Source organism: Bactrocera tryoni, chromosome 5 (assembly GCF_016617805.1).
Source record: "Bactrocera tryoni isolate S06 chromosome 5, CSIRO_BtryS06_freeze2, whole genome shotgun sequence".
Taxonomy (NCBI): domain Eukaryota; kingdom Metazoa; phylum Arthropoda; class Insecta; order Diptera; family Tephritidae; genus Bactrocera; species Bactrocera tryoni.
Genome location: NC_052503.1, coordinates 52,589,846 through 52,617,760, shown reverse-complemented (window position 1 = coordinate 52,617,760; position 27,915 = coordinate 52,589,846). Strand labels below are relative to the sequence as shown.

The 27,915-nt window shown below is 34.7% G+C and overlaps 1 protein-coding gene across 3 annotated transcripts; it reads left to right on the top strand.

Moving 5' to 3' along the window:
• The first annotated feature begins 35 nt into the window (after positions 1-35).
• Positions 36-27,374, top strand: LOC120776618 (BAG domain-containing protein Samui). 3 transcript variants are annotated; one of them, XM_040107414.1, is made up of 3 exons: positions 36-533; positions 25,161-25,266; positions 25,345-27,374. In XM_040107414.1, exons 1-3 carry the CDS (start codon positions 222-224, stop codon positions 26,958-26,960), a joined length of 2,034 nt encoding a protein of 677 aa, XP_039963348.1. In that variant the 5' UTR covers positions 36-221; the 3' UTR covers positions 26,961-27,374. The 3 variants fall into 3 exon arrangements, with proteins under 3 accessions (XP_039963348.1, XP_039963347.1, XP_039963349.1); XM_040107413.1 differs by having other exon boundaries at positions 25,158-25,266; XM_040107415.1 differs by lacking the exon at positions 36-533 and adding an exon at positions 20,045-20,283 and having other exon boundaries at positions 25,158-25,266.
• The last annotated feature ends 541 nt before the right edge of the window (positions 27,375-27,915 follow it).

Here is a 27,915-nt window from a genome sequence, read left to right as displayed (position 1 = left end):
AAAGCTTTGGAACAACAAGAGCAACAACACTCGTTTAACAACAAAATTTACGCAAAAAATCGAAAGTATCAAAATCAAAACAACGTAAACAACAACAACGAAATAAACGCAGCGACTACAGGCCAGTCAATTAAGTGTCAGAAAATAACTAAAACAAAAAACAAAAAAGAACAAGAACGCCTTAACTGCAGCGCGCGGCAAGTGCAACAAAAGTAACAACAATGCGCCCAACCGTATTGTCGACTGCGAATGCCAACGCGGCGGCGGGTGTTGGCGGTGGCGGCGGCGGTGTTGCCGGCAACACCAACAGCAACGGCGTCAACATACCCATACACCACGACTACGGCAACGTCGCCGGCAGCGGTGGCGCACACCCGCAAGCCGCCGGCTACTACGCGGACGCCAATGCCGGTGCGTACGGTTCACCGCGCCAGCAGCAGCAACAATCGCCGCAACAACAGTCGTACCATCATCAGCCACAAGCGGCGCAACAACAACAGCACCCACACCAGCAAATGCCGCAACACTTTCAGGTTGGTACACAAGTGTATAACGCAAACAATAATCACAACAACAATTACAAACCCAAATGTATCATACTTGTATGTTCATAAGTGTGTGCATACCTGGAAGTGGCCCAAAATTCCATTGCTTTTTTGTTGTTCTCTTTTGATTTTTTCTTGTTTTTGGTGGAGCATTTGCGTGCATTGGTGTGTGCACCGCTGCCATTGCGTGTTCTGTGTGCGCCCAAGGTCACGCATATAATTTAATTGCTGTCACTCTCTCGTTACGTCTCGTTGGTTTTTGTGCCGCTGCCGCCTTTCGGAAAGCGACAAGCTTCAAAAATTGGGCGTCAGCGCGGCAAGGTCATTTCGGTACTTTTTATGGCCGCTTCCCTTTTTCATTTCACTTTTGTATATTTATTTTTTCGTATTTGTTTTTGTAGTTGAAATTGTTTTCTGCCGCACATAATCGATGGGCTCGTTATATTCATGGTTAATGTGAGAGAATTGTGCAATCGCACGCGGTTGGAGGTGAAACATGGAAATATGGGGTATATAGTTTATGTAGTATGAATGTGTCTATGTATGTGTGTACTTTTATTTGTGTAATCCCAACGTGCATGTAAATTTTGTATGACTTCTTTCGGCAAATGCAATCGAACAACAATTTAGTTCTGGTGTTGCGAGAATACTGTAATACATTTGGGAAGTCCATATTGAAAATTTATTTATTTATTGTTAATTAATTTAATTTATTTAACAGCATGCAAGAAATACATAAAAATAAATACGTATATATGTACATATATAAATACTAGGTGTATTCAACAACTATTTTTCCAAATAAGATATGATGGCCAAAGACAGAAGAACTTTTCACCCTTCTCTTTGCTGCTTTTTCTATTTTCTTTGGTCTCTGCAGTGGTAACCCTTTTGGTGTCGTCTTCATAAGTTGTGTTCGGTTCCTTTTTCTAACTCTTTGTTCATCAATATTATCCTTGAGAATGAAAGATCAAAGATAGTCCACTGCTTATGCCAAACATTTTGTTCCAATTCTCTAACTCTTTCGGTATGGCCTTGTGTACTTCCCTCAAAACAATGTTTATGCCTTGAACAGTGTATTAACAAGTAAGGAAGGGCTAAGTTCGGGTGTCACCGAACATTTTATACTCTCGCGTGATAAAGTGATAATCGAGATTTCATTATACGTCATTTACATATTTTTCAAATACCGTATTTTTGTAAAGTTTTATTCCGCTATCATCATTGGTTCCTAATGTACTATATATTATACAGAGAAGGAATATTATATACCGAATTTCATTGAAATCGGTTTAGTAGTTCCTGAGATATGGTTTTTGGTCCATAAGTGGGCGACACCACGCCCATTTTCAATTTTTAAAAAAAGCCTGGGTGCAGCTTCCTTCTGCCACTTCTTCCGTAAAATTTAGTGCTTCTGACGTTTTTTGTTAGTCCGTTAACGCACTTTTAGTGATTTTCAACATAACCTTTGTATGGGAGGTGGGCGTGGTTAATATCCGATTTCTTCCATTTTTGAATTGTATATGGAAATGCCTGAAGAAAACGACTCTGTAGAGTTTGGTTGGCATAGCTATAGTAGTTTCCGAGATACGTACAAAAAACTTAGTAGGGGCGGGGCCACGCCCACTTTTCCAAAAAAATTACGTCCAAATATGCCCCTCCCTAATGCGATTCCCTGTGCCAAATTTCACTTTAATATCTTTATTTATGGCTTAGTTATGACACTTTATAGGTTTTTGGTTTTCACCATTTTGTGGGCGTGGCAGGGGGCCGATTTTGCCCATCTTCGAACTTAACCTTCTTATGGAACCAAGGAATATGTGTACCAAGCTTCATCATGATATCTCAATTTTTACTCAAGTGACAGCTTGCACGGATGGACGGACAGACGGACGGACGGACAGACAGACATCCGGATTTCCACTCTACTCGTCACCCTGATCACTTTGGTATATATAACCCTATATCTGACTCTTTTAGTTTTAGGACTTACAAACAACCGTTATGCGAACAAAACTATAATACTCTCCTTAGCAACTTTGTTGAAAACCATAACTTAGTCTGAAGTAATCTTTGATGCATACCTCGACTTGTTATAGTGTTGATAAATTACTTCTTAGTTGTCTTCTTTGTTGACTCTTTATTGTGATAACCAGATAAAACAATGTAGTACATATACGAGAAGATTCTACAAATATTTAATTGGTAATAAAACATTAACATTAAAAGTGAAATATTCAACCCCATTTGCTCGGGTTTTGATATCAACCAGCTAAGATAAGATAAATGGGCATGACTTGAATGTTAGTTTAAGATATTAACATTATTGTTGACAATGAAGTTCAGACACTTGTGTATGTGGTTATTTACCTTGTATGGAACATAGATTAGTTCATATCAATCTTCTTTTTTTATGAACGGGAAAGAATTGAAAAGTCGGCGTATTCATGGAGCTTTATTGCAAGTTTAGTCGAAAACCTGTTTTACCACTAACTTTTAACTAAAAGTTCAATGCAGTAGTTGTCATGTCAATGCTCACAGAATGGATACAATGCCAGCTATCCTTAATACTCATTGCTTTCAGTCTGTCTCTCTTTGTTTTGGAAACTGTAGATATTATAGATAAGAAGACTATGGTATAAAGTTGTTTACCCCACTTATAAACGTTGAAAATTTGATTTCTAAAACAGGTCATAATAAAATTTATTAGTGTTAATATTACTGGAGTAATAACAGATAAATGAGCCCAAAAAACTCTATTCGATGTTTTATTAGTTTGCTTTAATACATCTTCAACCAACTCGTACTGCGTACTTACTGTCCCTTTCATATTAAACACAGCAAGACGTTTCCGAGTTTCATTTCTCAACCGCGATTCTGGGGCATTTCTATTCTGTATCTCGATTTGTAAATGTATTCTATTCGAAATTCGGATCTACTTATAATTATGCGAAAGTTGGACCACCCTGTGCCAGAATAAATACGTACAATATTCGTTTTTGCTTTCTACAACTCAAAAGCTAACGAATATTTTATTCGAAAATTGGCTTGAAAATCCGAAATTAAACACAGTTCGAGTACGAATACTTTTTCGAATCGAGTTACAGAATAGGACAGATAAAACTTTTCTGTATTGCAGAAATCTTCGATCGTGTTCGTGATCTAAAAGACGCCATACCCTCTTGCGTTGGTGCACCTTCAGCAAGAATTTTGGTGGATCTCATTGGACGTCTCGATATACAAGGTCTGTCGCAAAAGAAACATAACTTTTTAAATATAACTGTTTCTGGTGGCGCTACCTATTGGTGGGTATATAAAAATAAAAAGTTTGATCTCTTGTTGACATTTCGTAAAAATTTTAAGACGATTGGATAACTACAATCGATGTTATCGATCAAAAAGTGACAGAGGCTTTCGGTCATCGGTCGTAAAATGCATTTTGAACAAAGAGCAAATATTAAATTTGGTTCTAAACTTGGAAAAACGTTTACTGAAACATTTCAAATGATGAAAAAAGTTTATGGTGATCAGTGCCTATCCCATAGTAATGTGCATGAGTGGTTTAAGCGATTCCAAGAAGGTCGTGAGGATCTCTGTGACGATCAGAAGTGGGTCGTCTTCAGAAGTCAAAAATAAAGACAATGCTGATTTTTTTTTACGATTCCGGGGGTATTGTACACCTCGAGAGTTCGTCACACCTGGCCAAACGATGAATGCTGTGTTTCACCTTGGTGTTATGAAGCGTCTTTTGTCACGCATTCGTCGTGCTCGACCACAATACCGTGAGGCAGGGTCCGGGCGCCTGTTGCACGATAATGGTCATCGGTCGACGCTTGTCACTGATTTTTTGACAAAAAACTCCATATTAACCATTAATCACTCACCCTACTCCCCTGATCTGGCACCCTGTGATTTTTACCTATTTGGAAAACTTCATGGGCAAATGAGGACAACGGTTTCAGGACATTTAAGCTATCCAAAAGGCAACGACCGATATTCTCAAGAGCATTCCGAAAAATGACCTTAAACACTCATTTGAAACGCTAATTGACCGGGCTAAACGCTGTATCGAAGCACAAGAAAACTACTTTGAATAAAAAATATAACTTTTGAAAAATATTAATTTTTTGATGTTTTTTTTTTTAACATTCCTGTTTCTTTTGCGACAGTTCTTGTAAGTCCGATCATTTCTTTAAAAGTAAAGTTGAAGTCCGAAAACCTTGAACTAGACTTTTGCTGAAAGATGATATCAACGCACTATGTTGATTTTATATGGATATCTTTCCTAAGTGGCGCTAGTTTGTAAGTAGTCTCAAAAAAATTTATGTAAAAACATCGCTTAGAGGTGTGACATTGTCTGCCGGAAATAAGCATGTAAATTCTGCCTTGACGGTGATAAACACAAGATCTCTTGGAGCAGTAGGCTAAGTCCGACATTGACGCGGGTCGTATACAGAACCACGTTAGACAGATCATGAGCATTCTTAATACCCCCAAATATGCAAATCACTATGTATTACTGCTTAGAAAACAATGATATCGTAATACCAGAAAATTATATTATTGTTACCCACCACATTCACACGCTCTTTGTTCTAAGCTATCTTTTGGTAATCTATTTGATCGATACGGAATTCTTCTTTCGTTGCAACTTAGCCGTGATAAGTAGTTAGCTGACCTTCGTAACGCCGATTCACGGTTAATGAAAACTAACCTAATTAACCGTTAGTCGATTACCTTGCAAGGTAATTGCGAAAACTTTAGCGGACTGAACTCAGCTCAAGTCAATTTAGTTAATTGCTGTTTAAGTGAAATTAACCGAGTTTGCAGTCGAACCGAACCAACAAAGCGAATGCGATAAATGCGCCACTTACTCAATAGAATCAATAAATTAGCTGGAGAAATAGTGCAAAACGAGCAAGCACACATATGAACGTATACCATAAAGGTCTTTGTGCATGTATAACAGAAGTGAGTCCAAAGTCTAACGGCAGCCGAAGGTGGAACAAAAGAATTGCGGTGGGGCGAGCGTGGGGGTGGTAATGCGGCGTTCGCACAAAGCACATCTTTGTCGAGTGGAATGCATAGAAAATGGGTGAATGGATAAATGGGAGTGCCGTTAATTTGTTTGATGTATTTGTGTGTGTGTGTGTGTGTGAGGTGCTCGTATTGCATAACGTTAATTGCATTTGCAACAGATATAACACTGAAGTTACTTAACTATGGGCAACAGCAACTACAGAAACAACAACACTTACAAAAACAACAGTAAACACAACAACGATGGCATAGTGAACTCAAGTGCGCCATTAAATCCAAATATGAACAATATATTGACGATTTAGCGCATTGAAGCTACCGAAGCGTGCGAATACGGTAGAGAACTGCTAATGTATATATGTTGGAGGGTGTGTGAGTGCACATTAGAATGGTGCCGACGGATCATGAAACAGCGTCGCATGAAAAAACGCCTTCATTCAATTTTCTTCGCTGCGGTTCGCTTTGATACTCTCTCCAATATTATCTGCACTGATGAAAGTCGAGGATTTGGTTGGATCGCTTCTGGCTACACTTCGGGTAGTGGAATTTTAGATATTAACGAGGAGCACATGACGTCTCCCATTTCATTTTATTTAATTCGGTTGAACTGATCCTGAAATAAAATTTAGATACCTGAATTGCCTTAGAAACGATAAAATATCAGACTTTACTTACTTACTAAGAAGACTTTGAAGAAATTTGTCTGCCTACAATGTCTGCCTGTCTACTTCTTTTTTTTGGTATGAACAACGCTTACGCGGTTATAGCCGAGTTTACAACAACGCGCCAGCCGTTCTTCCATTTCGTTGTTTGCCACCAATTGGAGATTCGAAGTGTAGCCAGGTGCTCCTCATCCTGGTCTTTCCAAAGGAGGGAGGTTTTCCTCTTCCGCTGTTTCTCCCGGCGGGTACTGCGTCGAATACTCTCAGATCTGGAGTGTTTTCATCCATTCAAAAGACATGACCTAGCCAGCACAGCCGCTGTCTCTTAATTCGCTGAACTATGTCAATGTCGTCGAATACCTCGTAAAGCTCATAGTTGCATCGACTGTGGTATTCACGTTTGCCAATGCGCAGAGGATTATAAATCTTCCGCAGAATATTTCTCTCGAAAATTCGTAATGTCCGAATGGTCTCATCTCTCTATTCATCTTAATATCCGTAAGATCAAGACAAGTCCAACGAGTCCAGTAACTAAATCGCGATCGGTATTCTTGTCATCAAGCTACTGAGTGATTAAGAGTGGTATCTCTTATATGACGCTCGTTTTAGACCTCTGGACTAGATTATTAGATCTGTTTACAGAATGCTTCAGCATCTACTCACAGGGTAGGGTTGGAGCCTTACAAGAGTCATATTTCTTTCTAGATTAAGTCAGATTACTTTAGTTTAGTTGGCTTAGTTTCAATCCCATCCCGGTTACATCGAATTAAATTGATATAACAGACCTCTCGGTTCTTAGTGGTTCCAAATGTAGTTATCTTTCTTCATTAGCTTACTGGGTTCTCATTGTTCGAAATGAGGACGGTCTTAACTTGAAGTAAAGTTATCAGATTTACAGATTCTTGAAATATGCCTTCCAGAGTTGAGTCCACCCTAGTATCTGTATATAATAGCCACACATCTTCATAGCGCTGCTGTAAGTTATGGGTGTCTATTAAAAATCGCCAAATAGATTATCAAGCGGCGACGGAAGTACTCAAAACGAGCACAAGCAAAACATTTCAAGTCACTTACTTTGAAGTAATTTAATTCGCCACGATTTTATGTGATTCTCAATTAAGATATCGGCGCATGTGGATGCCACCACACAAATGCTACGAACCAGTATTTCTATTATACTAGAATCTAGATGCTAGCGCTAATGCAGAAGCGGCATTTACTATTGGACAAGTTTTTGTTGCCTCCACACACGCTCGCTCGGGTGAATTAGTGGGTATTAGTATGAGAGCGAATGTGAGTATCCATGTGTGTGTTGACTAATTGACACAGTGGCATTTCGCAGCTCTAAGGCTGTGAGTCATCTACACTATTTTTGCAATGCTTGCGAAACCCACAGCGCTAGCAAAGAAGAACGCTTTTCATCTTAAGCATTTTTCATTGTTTGAAAAGTTGTTTTTGTTATTTTTATTTGTATGCCAAACGCTCATTTCTATGATTTATGCAACGTCAAGTGTCTGATATTTGTGGCGTCTAAACAGTATGAAGAAGAAAAATATTTTGTATTTTCTTGGAAGTAATGACTGCTTGTAGTTTGCTGCAAAAATAAAGAGAGCAAAAAAATTGAATTTTGAATTGTAATTGTTATGAGTAGGCGCCGCCACAAGTGCACTGCAACATAAAAAATATACGAGAAATCAATTCTATGCATAACTCAATCGACCTCATTATTTTACAACAAGCGCTGCGTTCTACCGCTCATACACACTCGCGTGCAAATAAATTGTAGTTTTGCGGTGCGCCATGATCACTTGTCGATCGCTAAAGATTTATGCGCTCAAATTAAAAATCTATTTTGCTCTCGAGCTCTCTCTCTTTTCTCTCCGTCAACGACAACCCACTCACTTCGTTATGCTCTCGCACTTCCGTTCTCATTTGAGACGTCAGCGGTCCACAAACGTACAACGTCAGCGTATATGTCAGCTCAGCTCTTAACCCGCTCCCACTGCGCTGCTCACTTCTGGCATTTAATGACGTTGCTACGAGCATAAATAATATATATTTTTTCATTTCTTAACTGTTTTCGTGTGGGAGTTTACGTCTGACTATTTCGCTATGATCTTGCTGATTTTGCTGTGGGCTGGTCGAACGAAGGCATAACACTTGTGTGGGCATATATTGTGTATTTATAATTTATAGAGTTATACATATTTACATATTTAGTTCTCTTTTTATTTTTTCTATAGTGTACATACTATACTACGAGTATACATCAGTATATTTCCTGGCCTCGTTTTGATTTTATCTAACAATTTTCATGGTATCTGTTTGCTCGCAATTTTTCTTGTCTGTTTAGTTTTCTAAGTTCTTTCACTACCCACATATTTATTTATTTATTCTTTAATTATCTATTAATTGTCTAAATTTTCTGATATTTATTTTTCCAACATTTTTTTTATTTTTCGAATTTTTTTTATTTTTCGAAATTTTTTTTTCCAAGTTTTTACCTAAACTTAAGACTCTACCTTCAACATTTTTTATGCAATACTCTCTAACATATAAAATTACATATTTTCTGCTCTGATAAAAATACTCAGGTACCGGAGAACTTTAAAAAATTAGTGACCTCTTTGTAAAAATGGAAATACAAAAATAATCTACTCTAGTAATTTTTTATCTTAAAACAGAAAAGTATATTTTCTCGAAAACCCAAAATATAAATTTCTGCAGTGATTCCACTTAAATTCGAATCAAATCTCTTTCTCAGCCATCGATTCTTATATTCCGAAGTATTGCCTACTCTCAGCAATTATTGGTGTTGAGTATAATCCCATTTCCTCTTCATTAAGATTTTAAGCAACACATACTTGAAGGGTCGGTATCATCATACTTGATACTCCGCCACTTTTAGGCCTGAACTATTTGGCGAAACTTCTATTACTATAACTACAAGAAAGTTTACAATGCTTAGCAGTATATAGGAAGGCTTCGGAGGACTAACAGTATTTGTTAGGTCGAGAATTGAATTATATTAAGGAGCAATCAATGGCAATTTGAAGGATTAAAGTTTTTAGCTGTACATTTTTCATCAAATTTATAGAAATTTGTTCTTACTTGGACTTAAGCATGGAACCTTTCCTATAAATTTTGTTATTTCAACTACTTCGTGAATGCTAGGAATATACATATGTACATATCTCTAGAAGAACTAAAAATAAGTCCACAGGTGAAGGTGCAAAATGACAGAGGTTCGGAGTTTGACATTTTGCATTTTATGGCATAGAAATCATACACTGGCCGACATATTCGACAAAAGGTTTGTTAGAAAACAATGTAGTATATGGAAGATGGGGGTAGCATTAACCCGATTTTATCTATTTTTGCCAGTACCACATACTACTTATTAACATGCCACATACTAAAAACATGTTCCCGGGCTTTCATAAACTACCTCACATACAATTACCAATCATATGGAGTAAAATCAGAGGGATGTTCGAAAATCGTGACATTAATTATATGGGGGCTAGGTCAGGTTTTCACCCAATTTTACCCATTTTAGCCACAAAGATACACTGTTATGAGTAAAACACGCGCTCTTATTTTCATTGGGATAACTCACATATTGAACGATATATCGGTAGAAAGTCACCGGGAAGTTCGAAAATCTTTATATTAAGTAATGGGGGCTCAGAGAAGTATAGACCTGATTCAACCCAGTTTTGATATACATATAGTTTTTGATATTATTAGGAAAAAATTCTCTTTGAATTTGAATTGTATTTTTCATATTTTGATATTTTCGATCAAAAGTCAACCATAGGTAGTGGGATTCTCATATTCGGTTCTTAGGGGCTTCAACACTTTTTGTTGAATTTTGACAATTTTTAGTCTTAAGTTGGTATACTTTAAAGGCATAATACATGCGAAGTTTTCTACCGTTATATTAATTTGATCTTGATTTGTACACCAAAAAGTGAAAGAATTAATTGGAATTCATAATTATGCTATATGGGAAGTAGGGAATATAAGATTTAAGAGGGTATTCTGGTCTAGACGCATGAATTTTAGGCATTTTTTAAACTAAGATAAGAAAAATTAAAAACATTTTTACTATCCATTCTTTATATGTTTTTTAATGACATTTTAATAATATAAAAAAAAAAATTGGAAGAAAAAAAAACCAAAATTCGTCGAGATACGGGCCGGTGGAGTGGGGGCTTCAAAACAAACGGTGCGTCTTGGTTGACGTGATTTCAACCCTAGTAGAGATCTAAAACTCAAAAAACACGAATATTTTTCATTAGTAAGGATGTCGTTATCGGTTTGACCATTTTCAAAAACAAAAATAACAAAATGGCGTCGACTTGAAAAAATTTTTTTTTTATCCGATTTTTTCCACCTTTTCGAATTTTTTAAAAATACTTCAAATCAAAATATTTGGAAATCCAAGGCAGACACGATAGAGCATTGTATAAAGAAGATATATACCAAATTTCAAAGGAATCGGTAGAACTTGAGATATCATGTCTATCACCTCAAAAAAAGTAGTTTCGAGAAAAACGCGTTTAAAGTTTAGGAGACAATTCTAGTAAACACGGACGCCATGTCAAAAAATCGGCTGTATCTCCGAAAAAAAGTCAAATTTTGAAAAAGTCTCAACTTTCAAAATATGCCAAAAAAATCGATTTTTTCAAAATCCTAGACCAGAATACCCCCTTAAAGCAACGGTTTATTAATTTAAGGCGCAATAGATATGCAGTTAGTTGATGTGCCAAATTGCACGCTGTAAACTTTAGCTTATAAAGTGATTTTAAATTAAGTTGATTTTTATAACTTTTGTGAAATTTATTCAATGCATGGCGCTGTTCTTATTTAATTGGTTTGTCGTTACACATTTTCTCTATACATTTTGACGCCTCAACTGTCACGAAATGTGCTAAGTATCACGAATAATTTTAATGGAACTTAAAAGTGTATTTTTTTCCAAATAAAAGTAATAAATAATTACTCAAAAAAGGCAAGTAATGACGTCATTTGGATTATACACGGTGGTTTTATATGTATATATTTTCATATTTTGCAAAAGCAAGTATCTTAAAATTTGCAATTGATTTGAATATGTAATAAATTATTTGCAAAGGTATATATTTACATACATTTGTATATACATATACATACATATTTCCCTATAAATACAGAAAATTAATCATTATTGGCAATAATTATTTTGCGAAATGCTAAAAATGACTTTAATTTTGTTTATTCGCATTTCCCACTGTTTACATTCTTCCTTTATTTGCATGTCATTCATTTCCTCTCGTTTCGCACATTTCATGCGTGAATTTGAAATGTAAACAAAAGTTCAAACAACGCGTTCAAGCCGCAAAAAAGCTATGAATTCGCAATGGGCTATTTTGAATATGGAACACACATCCCTATATACGCACACCTACACAGATGTATTGTAAAATAATGCAAACAAATATCGGTAGATATGTTTACGAAGCTACGTGATCCGTTCGCCTCTTGTTTGCTGCCGGCAACTGGGCAACTGGGCAACTCGTCAACCGGTAATAGCTTAAAAATAGCATCGAGTGTAAGCGCGAATTTCACTAGTTTACTTTGTTCGACGCGACGATCTCATGCATACTTCGGTAGTACATATAATATGTGCATACATACTTAGGTGTGTGTGTGCATAATTTATAGGCAGCGCTAATTACTTACTCTTATTTTATTTTGTTAATTTTCCTTGCTGTTGTCATTATTTGAATCAACGAGACAGACATAAATCAATTAAATTTGTGAGGCATAATCAAAATAAAATATTAAGATTTGAAATGGCGATCACAATTTAAATATTTTAAAAGTATGTACATAAATATAATAAATGTTAAATGTGATAAAGTGAATTAAAAAAATAAAATAAATTTAAATGAGCAAATTAATTGACTTAAATTATTATAAATTATAATTAAATGAAATTAAATTAAAGCAAAAACAAAAATAATAAATTAAAACAAAATTAAAAATATTATATTAAAAAAAATAACGTCAAATGTAATGAAAGATATGAAGCAAAATAAAATTGAATTAAATAAACAATAACAAACGTTAAATGCGAATATGCTTCAAAAATAAAAAAAAACTTCTCATATAAGAACTTAATTTTGATCATATATGTATACATACATACATATGTATACATTGGGACAAAAATCCCAGAAATTGTAAATAAATATCTAATTATTTATCAATATTTTTTTGTCGCCTTCAAAGTAATCCCCACCAATCTTTCAGTCTTCCAAACACTTTTCATAAGCACTTTATGGGATGGCCTTCAGCTCTTTTAGCGAAATTGTTTTATCGCTTCGAGCGACTGAAAACTGTGATTTTTGACTTGCCTGCATGTCAAACTCATAAACTCTTGTCTTATCGGCTGTTATAATGCTCTCAGTGAATGTGGTATCGGAATTCGCACGATCAAGCTTGCCCAAAAAGAACTGTTTACGGTACTATTTTTGAAAAAAATTCAGCTTTATCGGGACGAGTCGAAGAGGAATTCGTTTCATAACCAAAATATCAAGCAAAATCATTCGAACGGACTCGCGAGAGCTGCTTAGCTCTCTTGCCATATCTCTAACACTTGCCTGACGATTTTCAAGCACCATATCTCTCACCTGTTTAATATTTATAACAGCAAAATACATTTTATTTTTAATATCATTTACCCGGCGAATTTAAGTAACAATTTCGGAGTACTTTTTTATTATAATTTATGCCATAGTGAAACGATCTGTACAATTTGTACCGGTGTCTTGGGCAACATTTCTTGACCAAACATGTGAAACATTTCAGATCGATATCTAAAAAACTGAGGGATTGGTTCGATAGGCAGACATGTCTATATCGACCCAGATCATTTATATATTTTCCTTCTGAGTGTCACAAACTTCGTGGCAACTTTAACCCTGTTCGGGAAATAAAAATATCTGAAGGCAAATTGAAAAAATGTTGAAGCTTTGAAATTATTAATATGTTAGAAAACATTAAATATGTAATAAAACAGAAAATTGTAATTAATCTAAAGAGATAATGCTTTAATAATTTGTCCGAGCTATGCTCTAGAACCAGTTTGGAACTGAAATCGAACAAATATTTCAGAAAAATGAAATGAAAAACAAAATAAATTATGAAAGTATTATTTACCCGATGGTATTATTCATTTCTCGATTGTCTTTTTTATTACTTTTTTAAATTTAACTTACATTACATTGCAAAAGGAATCTAATACTATCATCTGGTAATTCTTAAATTTGGCAAAATATGCCAAATACGTCTTTTTACATTCCCATACATTCTTAGCGAAAATTATAAAAAAAAATAATAATTTTTCCAGACTTTCTTTACGTAAACGTCTCCAGCTGTCCCTTTGTCCAGAGCGTCTTGTTCTCTCACTTTCCTCTGAAGGTTATATTCTCGATTATAGTTTACATTTTAGGGTTTTTATGTGAAAAATGCCTCTAAGTGATGATGCCTGATGCTGAATAGCCATTATATCGCTGCAGTTCCGATTTTATCAAGTGATGTGTACATGAGTGATAATATGCTACTCAAAATCTAAAAAAGTTAGTAACAAAGAAAATTACAAAAAAAATGCTCATATATGGCAACTAGTTTACTTTTTAAACCTGCACTTATGTTAAAATACAAAAAATAAAAGAAAAATTAAAAAACACTTTTTTATAGTTTTATTTCAAATTTTTATTAAGTAAATGACTATTTACTGAAATAAAATTGATTATTTAAAAATGCTTTTTAGAAAGTAACAACAAAATAAAATACCTGATGAAAACTTTGAAAAAATTAAAAAATAATTACTAAGACATAAATCAAAAAAAATTCACCCGAATAAAAAATCCGAAAATATTCTCACCTTCAAAAACAAAAATTACGAAAATTTACGAATCAAGGAGAATTGTTAAAATTACACGAATGCACTTGCGTAAACGCTCACAACCCAACATCTCACATACACTCAGGGGTGGGCTCTATGGAATTTTATGGTGGACGACACGAACAATTTTCGACTCACCTTGACCGTATAATAACAATTTGGCAGCTGCAACTGTCACCAAGCCAAGGAAATGAAAACAAAAAGCATTGGGCCAGCGATGTGAGCAATAAAAGTAACAAAAAATGGCGCAGCGAGACAGACAGACGGACAGACGGATAGAGAGGCAAGCATGTCGGAATAAAATAAGAAAATGCTATTTAATAACTGTAAAGCAATTGAAATCGTCAAAAAGTCGCATGCCAAGAGAAAAATAAATATACAAATATGTATATCTGTGTATGTCAGTGTGGAGCTGCTCATTGAACAGAAAGCGAGCATCATTTAAAAATAAAAGTGATTCCAAGGCGTCTTTTCAAAAAAATATAAAATTGAAGCAAAAGCACAAACAATTAGTGTACGAGTATCTGCCAACATTATGAAATTTGAGGTTAGAAAATGAGTGAAATGCTTAAGTGAAATATTTATACACACACCAAATACAACACTGGGTAGCTTTCCAAGTATTTAAGATTGGTGCGGAGTGATTGCCTCGAGAGAAATTGCACAATTGCAAGTGTGAAGCGTTCGTGGAAAAAAACGAAATTAATTTTCTTTATACCCCACACTTCATAACAAAAATTTTTAAATACAAAAATGCTTGTGTATTTTGTATTTTGTGTGTGTAAAATTTGGCCAGAGCAGCACAGACGACTTTTGCTTTTCAAATCATGTCAAATTGAATGAGACCGCGAGCAACGCGTTGACCACTTGAAGAACGCAAAATATTGAAATGAATGTTGAAAATAAACAAAGAAATTTCGGCAAATGGAGAAAAAATACCGAAATTTATGCGAGGAGAGTGAATAAAATGGAAAGCAGCTGCCCTCAGGCACTAATGGGTTGAATAGACTTTGAATGGTGATACCAATTCGCTGTTTGGGGGGAGCGCACTTATGGCACTTGAAGAGCGATGTGCTGTGGTAAAAATTAGGGTGGGGTTTAAATATCGGAAGAAAATTTTCAAATAAAATTTCCAGCTTATGATGATGCTATTATAGGCGAGTGCATACATTATTTATATAACACATATGTATGTACATATATGTATTAGGGTGGTAATAAAATACCGAAAGAAAAATGTTTATCTCATTTCTTGAACATTGAAACACATACATACATATAGTAGGGGTACGCTTAAACACCAGAAAAATTTTCCGGAACCAAAAATGCTTAACTGCCATATATGTTTTAATAAATTTCGATCGCGATTTATAATAGTTAGGGCGTAGTTCACAGTGTTTGAGACGCAGATCAGCCCAAAAAACACAAAATATAGTTGTATATTTACTTAATCCAATATAAACTTTTTCGAATTTGTCATATATGAAGTTTCTTAGCGATTAAATTTAAGAAAATGTTGACCCCTAAGTGACACTCCCTAACTTTCCCATTCCATATCTTCAATTTAAATGGGTACAGAAGTATATTTTTTTATGATATATGTATAAATATAAATCTAATATATCATTAATAGATTATCATAGAAGATAAGTCACAAGTGACACACCTTAATAGTAGATTCAGAACAGAAATAAATTTAAATAGGCGTTTTTTGGCTGCCGTTACTATCAATTAAAGTGTATATGCAGAAAAAAAATATTTTATTCACAAGTTTTTAGGACCGCCCTAATGAATACGTGAATTTTCATCAATGCGATAAAAATGTGAATGATTTACGATCCAACCGGGTATATGCACGATCTATATTAACGTCTAAGTATTGGAAAAATGAATATGTTGTCCAGTTACACAATTATCTGATTACTTCGTGTTATTTCAATTACTTTCGTGTTCTGAGTTGCTCATTTGTTTGAAATTACGCTGCTTCCAGGAAAATTGTGCACTGCACTGCACTTTATATATTGTAGTATAAAGCCTATGCCATAAATATTTACATGCCTCAATAATTTGTGTGTGTGTGTGTATGTAGATGTCGGAAAACCGCATATTTCTATAGCGCGCTAGACGAAGGCGTCTGTCGGCTGTGGCCTACTATTTTCCAAAACATTTGCATTATTACTGCCAACTGGCGGAGAGGCAGTACAACTGTCCGCCTATAGGTTTATGTGTGTGTATATCATTTGCTATGGATATTACCATAAGTGCAACGAGTTGTAGCCACGCGAATTTATACTGAGGCTTTACAGACACTCGTTGGACTGAATCTATTGATTATTAGATATACGAGTATTTGTGCAAAATCAAACACAAACAAACATGAATATGAAAGACTGCCACTTAAAGCTTTGAAAGAACCGTCTTTATAAGTAAAACATTTTTTTATTTATGCATATTTTGCGTTAGTCATAAAATGGCATAAATTGGAGCAAAAGTTTTGGAAAAAATAAACAGACAATTCCGGCAATGTAGGCATACACATTTCTTTTATGATTTATTACAACATCTACTTTAAGAGAACTTTGGAATTATCGGACATATCGATCAAAAACTGACAAATTCATCGTGGGAAGCGCGCTAACGGCCTTAGTTAAAAAACTCGTTTCCGAAATCACCACATAACTGAAAATCTTAGCTTGCTATTTCCTCGCGAGAATCTAGTATTCAATCAAATATATTTATTCATCGAAAATTTATTGGACAGTCCCAGTAATGTTCTGAAAGCTCCACAAAATGGGTTAGTCTTACGTTTAAAAAGCTCCAAATAAGCCACGATACACTTTTGTTAATAAATTGAGTCAAAACCATTTCTGGAAGATATTTTTTTGGATAGGGACTGTAGCTACCTATAAGCTCACTGCTCTCTCACATACGAAGTTTGCACAAAAAGTATTGCGATTTGAATTTACGCGGGCTACGCGAATTTCGATTGTTTTGTTGCGTTAAGTTGGTACTCGAACTCATACTCATTGGTTACCTTAGATAAAACAAGAAAAAACGTTAACTTCGGCTGCACCGAAGCTAAAATACCCTTCACAGGTGCATTTCTTTTAGTAACTATGTGTTCAGTTTGTATGGCAGCTATATGCTATAGTTAACCGATCTGAACAATTTCTTCGGAGATTACATTGTTGTCTTAGAAAATAATCTATACCGAATTTCGTGAATATATCTTGTCAAATGCAAAAGTTTTCCATACCAGCACTAGATTCCGATCGTTCTGTTTGTATGGCAGCTATATGCTATAGTGAACCGATCTGAACAATTTCTTCGTATATTTCATTATAATCTTAGAAAATAACCTGTGCCAACTTATGAGAAGATACATTGTCAAATGTGAAAGTTTTCCATACAAGAACTTGATTCCGATCGTTCAGTTTGTATGGCAGCTATATGTTATAGTGGTCCGATAACGGCAGTTCCGACAAATGAGCAGCTTCTTGAAGAGAAAATGACGTTTGCAAAATTTAAAACGATATCTTAAAACTGAGGGTAGTTCGTATATATACAGACAGACAAACAGACAGACAGACAGACGGACATAGCTAAATCGACTCAGCTCAACATACTGATCATTTATATATACACTTTATAGGGTCTCCTACGCTTAATTGTGGGTGTTACAAACTTCGTGGCAAACTTAATATTCCCTGTACAGGGTATAGTAAACGTTTATTGATGGAACGGACGGTCGAGCACAACATGAAAAGACGAAAACATTAATTAAGTGAAGAAAATAGTATTGGCCAATCGTCGAATCACCAAAAGAAAAAGTGCCAACGGGTCGTACGGTTAGTAAAGAATATTTGTGAAAGAACAAAAATTTGGCTTTTGAACCATAGTAACAACTCTGCTCATGCTTGACTATTTCTCCTCTCTCTCTATTTTTTGACTTTTTTCGTTCCCAAAATTAATGAGGATTATGGAAAGTCGATGCCACGCTACGATTTTATAGATGAAAACTGCATCGAAGTAGGAGTTAAGATAACAAAAAATTACTTTTTAAAGTGTTATGATTATTCAAAAAACGATGGCATAAGCGCAATATATCTGGGAATTACTTTGTAGGAGACACAATCGATATTATTTAAAAAATTAACACTTTCTAAAGAAATACAAAAGTCGCGTTACTTTTTGAACAAACCTCGTGCAAAGCCAGAGTATTGTGCTGGAAAAGAAAGAAATCATAATTTAAATGTTTGATACATGCTTCTTGCTTTAAGAACTGAATATGATCCAAAAAAGTTAATAAGGAGATACCAAAAATGGTCTAAAACCCAAAACGGGTGTACGAAAATACCTCGACACTAAAAACGAATAAGTTCAAGAGTTTCTGTTTAAATTAGAAAAAAATATTCCACATGTTTTTGAAGAAACGCTGTGTGTTGGAATCTTTTATCGGGATATTTATATGGAAACAAGTTCCATGGGTATAGAAAAAACATATGTAATTGGTTTATTATTTGGGCTTGCAATTCCTGTTAGACAGTTAATTTCACTGCGGGCCTAGAACACCAAAAACAGGTCTCACTCTGACAATTTATTCTGCGAGTAATGAAAAGAAAAAGGGAAGTTCTCGCTTTATAAGAAATGTAATTGTCGGCTATAGCCGCGTATGCGGTGTCTACGCCAATAAAGAAGAACAATTGTTTCCAAAAAGGGTTGCAATAATAACAAAAAAGTCGCACGTAGTGTTTTATGAAGTTTTATATAGTTACATATGTATATAGACATAATCTTGCTTTTTCCTCTCCTCCCAATTTAGCAATATACAAGTATGTATGTAACTTTATGTTTTTTTTATAAGCGTGTTAGAAGTGCTTAGAATCTAGATTATTTCATAATGGACTGAAAATGTGAAATTTGCGTAAGCAAGGACGAATGCAATAGAAAGATGTACAAGAAATCCATTGATAAGATTATTTTTATGAATGTGTGTGTGCATAATCAATCTATGGCTACACATACATACATACATACGATGTGAGAGAAAAGGTTTCAACAATTTAAAAGTTTATTTATTCAAGCAAAAAAATATTGAACGAAATGATAACCAATACATGACTACAATAGAAGAAAAGAGCATAAGGGAGAAGTAAAACAACAGCAAAATTATATTTTTTGCACTTATACAACAACAATTAGATACAATTACTACGTACTTACGTAAGTGTAAGCCAATCTTTTTATTAAAAAAATTTTTGCGTAATTGTTATGGAAAACCGCTTTACTCACCAACAAAAAAAGAAAATTGTCATAAGAAAAACAAAGGCAAAAACAAACAACTCGGAAAAGTCATGTGCTAATGGATAAAGAAAAGCCAAAAAATTCTTTTTGCAAAAAAGAGTGAAAATTCTTGCATAAAATATTATGCGAGTCTGTATGTGTATATAAGTACATATGTATATATACATATATGTAAATGTGTAAGTGCTTGCTTGTGGAAAATCGCTAAGGAAAATCAGAAAATCAATAGCGCCCCCCAGCAATGAGTGAGTGCGCCAATTGTTGTCTGCGCCTTCGAGAAGAGCGTAGAAGCTACGCAGAACATCGGGAAAAGTCATACGACACATACATACATATGTATACACATGCTTATATACGCCAACGCGCACAACCAATCAAACCAAATACGATTGAGAGTGTCCGCACTCAAAGCTACTACTCTAAGTCATTGTATGTATGTATGTGTAGGTTTGTGTGCTTATGGGTATGTAGTACTTGCCAAGCAGTGCAACTAAGCGAGGGCGTCTCTATAAAAGCAATGCCAATTAGTGACAGCGCAAACAGTTGAAATTGAGACGCGAACGTGTGCGGAACACATCAATTTGCGAAGAGAAAAACGAGAAGAAAAAGAAATTATTTATTAAAAAGTGTTAAGAGCAAAGCAAAAATTTGTGAAGCGAACAGTATTATACTACAAATCTTATTTTAAGTGAATTCAATTGCAACAAAGTAAAGACTTTCGAAATATATTGAAAAGGCAACAACAAAGCAGTGCAGTAGAACAACAAGTGTGCAAGTAAATATATTTATATAAATTTTATACTAAACCAGCAAACATCGCGAAATAAATAGTGCAATTTTAGTGACTTTATTTGAGCATGAGAAAAAATTAACAACAATAACAACAAATATGTTGAGAGCTGCGCATTTTGTGGACTTTTTTGGCATTAACTAAAATTGCTGAACAAAGCAAGTGGCGAAACGGCTAAAAAGGAAAACTTAAAGCTGCCAAAATAAGCCAAGTTAAAACTGCTTTTTGTGCTAACCAAATTTGGTTACAGTTACAAATACATACATACTATGTACATATACAATTTCATACATAAAATGGTATTTTGGAAGCACCTGGAGCTTTCCAGAAATATTACATAATGAAAAATTATTTGAATTTAATTTTATATAGCAGCTACATTTTTAATAATAATATAAATGGTTTGAAATGTTAGTAAATTGCATAGTGAATAAAAATCAATAAAAATCACAAAAATAAATAAATTGTTGTACCTATCAAAAAGTGGCGTGGAACAAGAACTGATTTGTTTTAAATTTTTTAAATATCTATGTGTAGTTCTGCTCATTTGTGTAAATTTACTTTAATCTTCTAAATCTATACAACATTTTTGTTTTTAATTCCATTCTTTACATTTTTTTAACTTTCCATTTTTATTATCGATTTTTAATTTATTACGTTATGCTCAAGGAAACAACCTCTGAAAAAAAGTTTTCGTTAATAGATTTCGTCAAAAAATTTAAGTTTTTTTCAGCCTGGTTATATTTTTTTGTACATTTTTCATTTTACTATGCTTTTTAATTTTATTTTATTCTTATTTCATTTTAATTTAAATTTATTTTTATTTAATGTTAAATTTTTTATTTTCGATTTTTAAGTTAGTAAATTGTGTTCCATGAATCATCCCGTAAAAAAAGCTTTCGATAAGAAATTTCGTCTGCGATTCTTTTATTTTTTGAAAACTTATTTTCAGCTTGATTACAAAATAATTAGCGCGTCAAGAATTTAAAATTAGCAATTTACTAAATTTAACTGAGTAAATAAAAAATAATAATATTTTTTGTGGTAGCTAGATGCCAAGGCAGGAATGCTCGAAGAGATAATAAAATTATGTTATAAATAAACAAATGGCTTAACATTACACTTAGTGATTTTATACATTTTTTTTATGAATTTGCTTTGATTACAGACATTAAACAGATTTAATCTATCTATAATTGTTTTCTTTGTGACTGCGGTTCTCAAAATTGTCGCAAAGTTTAGTGGTTGTGGGGCAAGTTAGCAATTTTTAAGCTGAAATAATTTTTAAATCGAAGTTTGTTATACCATCATCACTCGGGTTTCACAATCGGTGTTCTTACTTTTCTTTGCACTTGTTTAAAAAAATAATAAAAATTAAAATAATAATTCAGTCTAATCGATCTAATTCCAAAAAATGCAATGCATTTTCCTAAACAATTTTTTGGACTTCAGGATAACAATTTCGAATCCTCTCAGTGCTTCTTATGCGACAATAAATTTTATTTATCACAAACATAAATTTTTAATTTTAATTACTTACTTTATTTTAATTTTTTCAACAATTTTTTGTATAAAACTAATTTTACATAATAAATTATTGCTATGTAAATTGCTAAAAAAAAATGTTGATGTCATAATTTAAAAAGAGATATTTATTTTGAATCTAAAAAATATGTGGTGAAAATAAATTAATTTTTTTTTCTAAATAACTAAAATAAATAAATAAATATGATTTCTTATTCAAGTAATATTTTCCAGTTTTTTAATCACATTTTTATTTAATATTTGGTACTTTTTGTTTATATTTTTTTACTTACTTGGAATTACCATAATTTTATTTTATTTTTTTTCAAAAAGAAATTTTAATTTCAGATAATCTATCAAATAATATAATATATATATTTATAATTCAATTTATACAATTTTTAGTATCCTTTGTAATTTTTTACGCTTAATTTTACGGTAAACTAATAATTTATTATTTTATTGTAGTTTTTGTTATTATATTCAATTATTTTTTTATGTTTTATACATATATTTACATATTTACATATGTACATACATACAAATATAGTTTTGGAGTTAGCATATAACTCTTTAGAAAATGTATGTTTTTTTGTATTTATGTTTTTAATTTTGGAATTTTTAAAAACTTATTTATTTATTTTTAAAAAGTATGCGGTTAAAATAAATTAATTTTTTTTGAAAAATAACTAAAATATTTAATGATTTCTTTTTTAAGAAATATTTTCTATTTTTTTATTTTATTTTTTATATTTTGTTTTATTATTTGTTAATTTTTTTATGTATACCTACTTTTTTTGATTGGTTTTGATACCACAATCTAACTTATATGCAGCTCGTCTTTATGAACCCATTAAAGCAATTGTGCTCAGATTCATTCACCACAAAACGCCTCATTGTATAGCTTTACAGCAATATCAATGAGGCGTGCACAAGATATGATACAAATGAAAGTTTTTTGAATATTTTTTATTAAATGTGTTATTATGCGCCCGAAATTGAAATTTGCTACAGAAATTGCGAAAAACATGTAAACAAAATTGATTTGCTTCCCAAATGGTTACTGGGCATAAAGCCCACTCTAAATAAATTAAAACCGCAACAATGGCGCTTTAAAATTCGCGAATTTTTTGCAAATAATTGCGTAAAACACACCCACACATAAACAGAAAAATGGTCAAAAAATTGTGTTCGATTGTTTAATTTTTATTTTTTTCGGATGTCCTCCTGAAATTCCGGCACTTAAGCCACGAAATATACATACACTTGTATACATTTGTATCTGCGTATGCGGGGTTTCAGCTGGCAATGACGTCATGCCGGTAGTGGCGTGTTGTGCGGTTATGCATGCCGGTCGCGCTGGCCAACACAGGTCTCAACGCTTTATTCACTCCACAGTGTGTCGATTTCGGCTTCGACGCACAAGTACAAAAATCGCATTGCAAAATATCATATTTAGATACAAATATACATAGATATACTGTGTACATATATAAATATAATATACATACATATGTGCATATTAGTTTTGCATACAAAACTCATTAATCCAGTTCGCTAGCTTGTTGTTTGCTTTCGTCTTTGCTCGCATCAGCCTCAGAGCTTGCTTCGCAAGTCTTAAATTACACTCTTCTGATTTATTTCACTGCCAAATGACGTCACGCCTTACTGTTTTCAATATTTAGTGTGTTTGAATGAAGAAAATATTGTTTTTTGCGCTAAATTATGATGACTGATACTTATGTACTTGTTGTTTTTACCATGTAATTTGAGTCGTAAGTGTTGGACGTGCTGGTAAACACTTCAATATACGTCGTGTTGTTGCTGTTTTTGCCTATGTACACACGATATTTCTGCCTGTACACCTCTTTAGCGTATTGTTGGCGATTTTTTCATTAACTCGAATTACTTTTTCTTTTTCATTGGCGTTGACTGGGATGACTCATTTTGTATTTCTGCGACGGTGTCGTTATTATTTTGATTGACACTGTCGTGTATTTGCTTGTTTTGATTTGTTTTGTTCGTGTAAATTCGTTTTCTTTGTTTGTTGTTTAGTCTATTTGTGTATCCAATAAAGCAAATTGAAGGTGGACTTCTGACACATGAAAAATAAAAGGAGATTTAATAAATATTTTGTTTTGTTGCCAAAATGAAATAATTCTGAAATTGCACTCATCAGTGCACAAGCCTCTGTATGAACATGTGGTTGTATGGGTATAAATGTACATTTGTTTTTATTTTTAGTCACCGTGATATGCGTGACTTAATTGTCGTAGACAATTTGTTGAACCCCTTGGACCGCGAATATTTATTATATTTATTTTTGTGTGCATTTTCAATAAAAAGTGTATTTTTTTTTTAATTTTCTCTGTGGAATAATGGAATAACTGATTTTTGGAACTTTTTCTGTAGAGTATTGGAAATTCCGATTTCTCTCTGTAGAATATTGGAAACCCCGATATTAATATATGTATGTACATACATACATACATATTTGCTAAATGTAATATTGAAAAGTTTTGATTTTATAAATTTCGAATTTTTTGGGAACATTACTATTAGTAAAAGTCTCCCGTCGAACCTTCCTAAACTTTTTGATCTCTATAAAAATATGTTCAGAAATCGCTGTATAATTGATCTCTACTATAAATGGCCGAAATAACCGCTACCCAAAAATTCGCACTTTTTAATTATAGTAGGTAGGTAGGTAGGAGTGCAGCCCTATCGGGCTCAATTAGCACTTGATGAGCCATTTTGACACACTATTCGTAGAACCTCCTGTATCTGCTATCACGTTTCACCTTCTCTCTCAAACCATTTTGAGGTTTCGATGAAACTACTAATGTCTGATATGCCATTCAAGGTTTGCTTTTTAGTTATAATCATTGAGTTCCTCCCGTTCTTTTGAAAAAGTCAAGACTTCCTAAGAACTTAAACCCTTTTTCCTTCCTTAAACAGCTTTCTCTACCTTCCTCTAGATTTTTAACTGACTTATACCTTTCATTTGACACATTAACACTTACAGCACCCTGTATGGGAACCGAGGCGAAACGAAAACCTCACCATCTCTTTATTCGAAGTTCTATTCTTCATTTGTCATACATTTTGCCTTTTTGTAAAAAAAATTTAAATTTTAAAACTTAAATATCTAAATTTTTTAACCAAAACTACCGAAATTTGCAAACTTATACAGTAAAGTGATAAAGCCATGCTTTACGACGACGCAGTAGTAATTTCGTATAATTTTAATTATTAATTTCAATTGTTCTTATGTGCGCTTTTTTATTCTCACAGCATTTTACTGAAGTTTACGTCTGCTTTTTTGTCTTTTTCAGCAGGGCTTTGGTTTCGAACCGGACATGGACATGGATATGGATATGGACATGTTTCCACGCAGTCGCTTGGGCCGCATGCACGACCCGTTCAGTGGCTTCAACAACTCACGTAAGCACAACAAAATAACGACTTTTGTCAAATTTGTCCTGATTAAAGTTTATTTTTCCTCTTTTTTTGGCACTATAGATTTTGGTTTTCCCCAATTCAACTCGCTCGGTCGTCGACGTGCTGCCGATCACATGGGCCGTGATGATGACTTCTTCAATCGCCTGCCTTCGGAATTCCGTCAATATATACCGGACGGTTTTGGTCACAGACGTGACGAAAGCGCCACATTGCCACGACGACACAGTTCTCAGCATTCACAACAAGTGCCAGTACAGGGTGGCGGACCCGCCTACTATCAATCATACGTACCCGCTTCACCACCCAATGGCGTTGGCGTACCACAATCGCCATCGAAGAAACTCTGCGACGCAGCCATACAAACTGAAGATCCCGCTGTCCGCATGGATGGCGATCAGGTGGACAGTGCTGCACCACAAGCTTATGCTGACAATCTACAACAACATGGGCTACGTAACACAGTCGATATGGGTGTGAAGTCAGCTCTGGAGTCGGAACAAGGTATTCGTGCGCATTCGGCGCCACCACAAGAGCAACAACAACAACAGGTGCCAGTGAATGGCAAGCGCCAGACACCGCCACCACAGGCCGGACACTCACAATTCGGCACACAGACTAGTCCACATGTGCAGACTGGCGCTAATGCTAGTCAGCAACCGCAGTACCATAAGGCCTACTATCCGCCACAACAACAACCGCATCCACAGCAACGACAACAGACACCACCACCGCCACAAACCCCGGGTGGCAGCTATGTGCGCACTATACCGATCTTTGTGGAGGGTCGTTCTGAGCCGGTCATTAACGCACACAAGGAAATACCAAATCAAAATAGCGCGCCCGGTCAGACACAGGCTACAGCTAGTGCATCAGCTCGAGCATTTGTGCCGCCACAACAACAGCAGCCACAGTACCAACCACAACCACAGCAACAACAACAGCCGCAACATCAACAACACCGTCCAACTCCACTAAATACTCAGCAGCAGCCGCCTCAACAGGGTGCAGCCGCAGGTGGCATGCCGCCACAAACTCCACATACGCTAGACTCAATCAGCAAAATCCAAGACATTCAACGCGATGTCCTCGATCTCATGGCGAAAGTGGAGAATTTCACGGGCACGCGTCAAGACAAAGAGTACGTCTATCTAGACGAGATGTTGACACGTAACCTTCTTAAGTTGGACACAATCGATACAAATGGCAAGGACAGCATACGTCTAGCGCGTAAGGAGGCCATCAAATGCATACAGGCATCCATCAATGTGCTCGAAGCGAAAGCAAACGAGAACACTAAAGCTGCACAACAGTCTACAGAAGGTGGCGCAGCCGCTGAGCAGTCCGTGTCAAGCGGTGCCGCCGAACCAATGCAGACCGAAGAGGCTGCGACGCGCAAGAGCGCTTCAAAAGAGAAAGTTGCAGAGGTCGCAACTGAAGCTGCAGAGACGCCTGCGGCCGAGCCCGAACCAGCTGATGCGAAGCAAATTCAAGCGCCCATACCATTGCCACCGCCAGAGGGCATGCAAGTCGAACAGTCAGCAAGCGCTAGTGATGTGAAGAGCGCAGATGCCGCCGAGGCGAGCAGCAAGGAAGCAGTGGCCAGTAGCGATGTCCCGGCTGCGGATGCCGCCGCAACCGAAGTGTCGTCGAAAGCTGAGGCGGAGTCGAGCAAATGATGATTGCAACAGCGCAGCTCATCAGGCGCCGTGAGCTCCTCTTCCTACTCAGCCACATTTTCAAAGCGTTTACATAGCATCACCAAACGAAAGTCCTAAAAAAACTTAGTTTCATACATCTAAATAAATGTAAAATTCGTTGTGTTAGAAATTTAACGAAAATTTAAGAAAAAAATATATACTTACTTATATACGTTTTTATTTTATGCCACAAATTATTTTAGAAAATGTTGAAAGGAATGCTGCGCAGTGCTTTAGGCAAAAAAACAATGTTTCGTAAATTTAAGTGAGATGTTTAGCGAGCGCTAGTATACCACACGAGTCCTGTTTCGGAGCCGAGGCGAGGGACTCGACAAGCACTGCGTTTATTGGACGAAAAATAATAATAAATAAGAATAAAAATATTTAAATTTATATGTTTTTTTTTGTTTCTCACATTATTCAGGTTATGGTATAATCTAAGAGTTAAATTAAGGTCTTAAAGTAAAAAACATATTTTTTGTGATTTGATTTCGGTCATACGATTTTTTGTTATCAAAAGTTGTTCTTCGTATTTAATTTTTGGCTATACAAATTATTCGATTTTTTCTCGTGATGACGATCAAAACATAATAATTCTAGTTTGCTATTTATTATTTTTTTCTAATCGAAATGTAAGAAATATATCGATCAAATATATTACAAAACGGTTTTGAGACAATTAATTACAATCGATATTTTGTAAATCCCACAAATCCTAATAAATGAAAGTTTTATAACGCCACTTTCAATATAAAAGGAATATTTTTAGAAATATATACATAGATTTTTTCATTGAAGAGATTTTTGTGGCGAAAAAAAATATATAACAGTTAAGCTCAGAAATTAATTTATGAGCAAAAACCGATGAAATCAATACATAGACAATTATCGATTATTTTAAAAAGTTTTAAAGCTTAGACCACTGTATTATAAA

Excerpts from the sequence above, each read along its gene's own strand:
- LOC120776618 (XM_040107413.1), top strand. The coding sequence starts at position 222 with ATGCGCCCAACCGTATTGTCGACTGCGAATGCCAACGCGGCGGCGGGT. Across the intron at positions 534-25,157 it reads AAATGCCGCAACACTTTCAG|CAGGGCTTTGGTTTCGAACC; the intron begins GTTGGTACACAA and ends TGTCTTTTTCAG. Across the intron at positions 25,267-25,344 it reads CAGTGGCTTCAACAACTCAC|ATTTTGGTTTTCCCCAATTC; the intron begins GTAAGCACAACA and ends TTGGCACTATAG.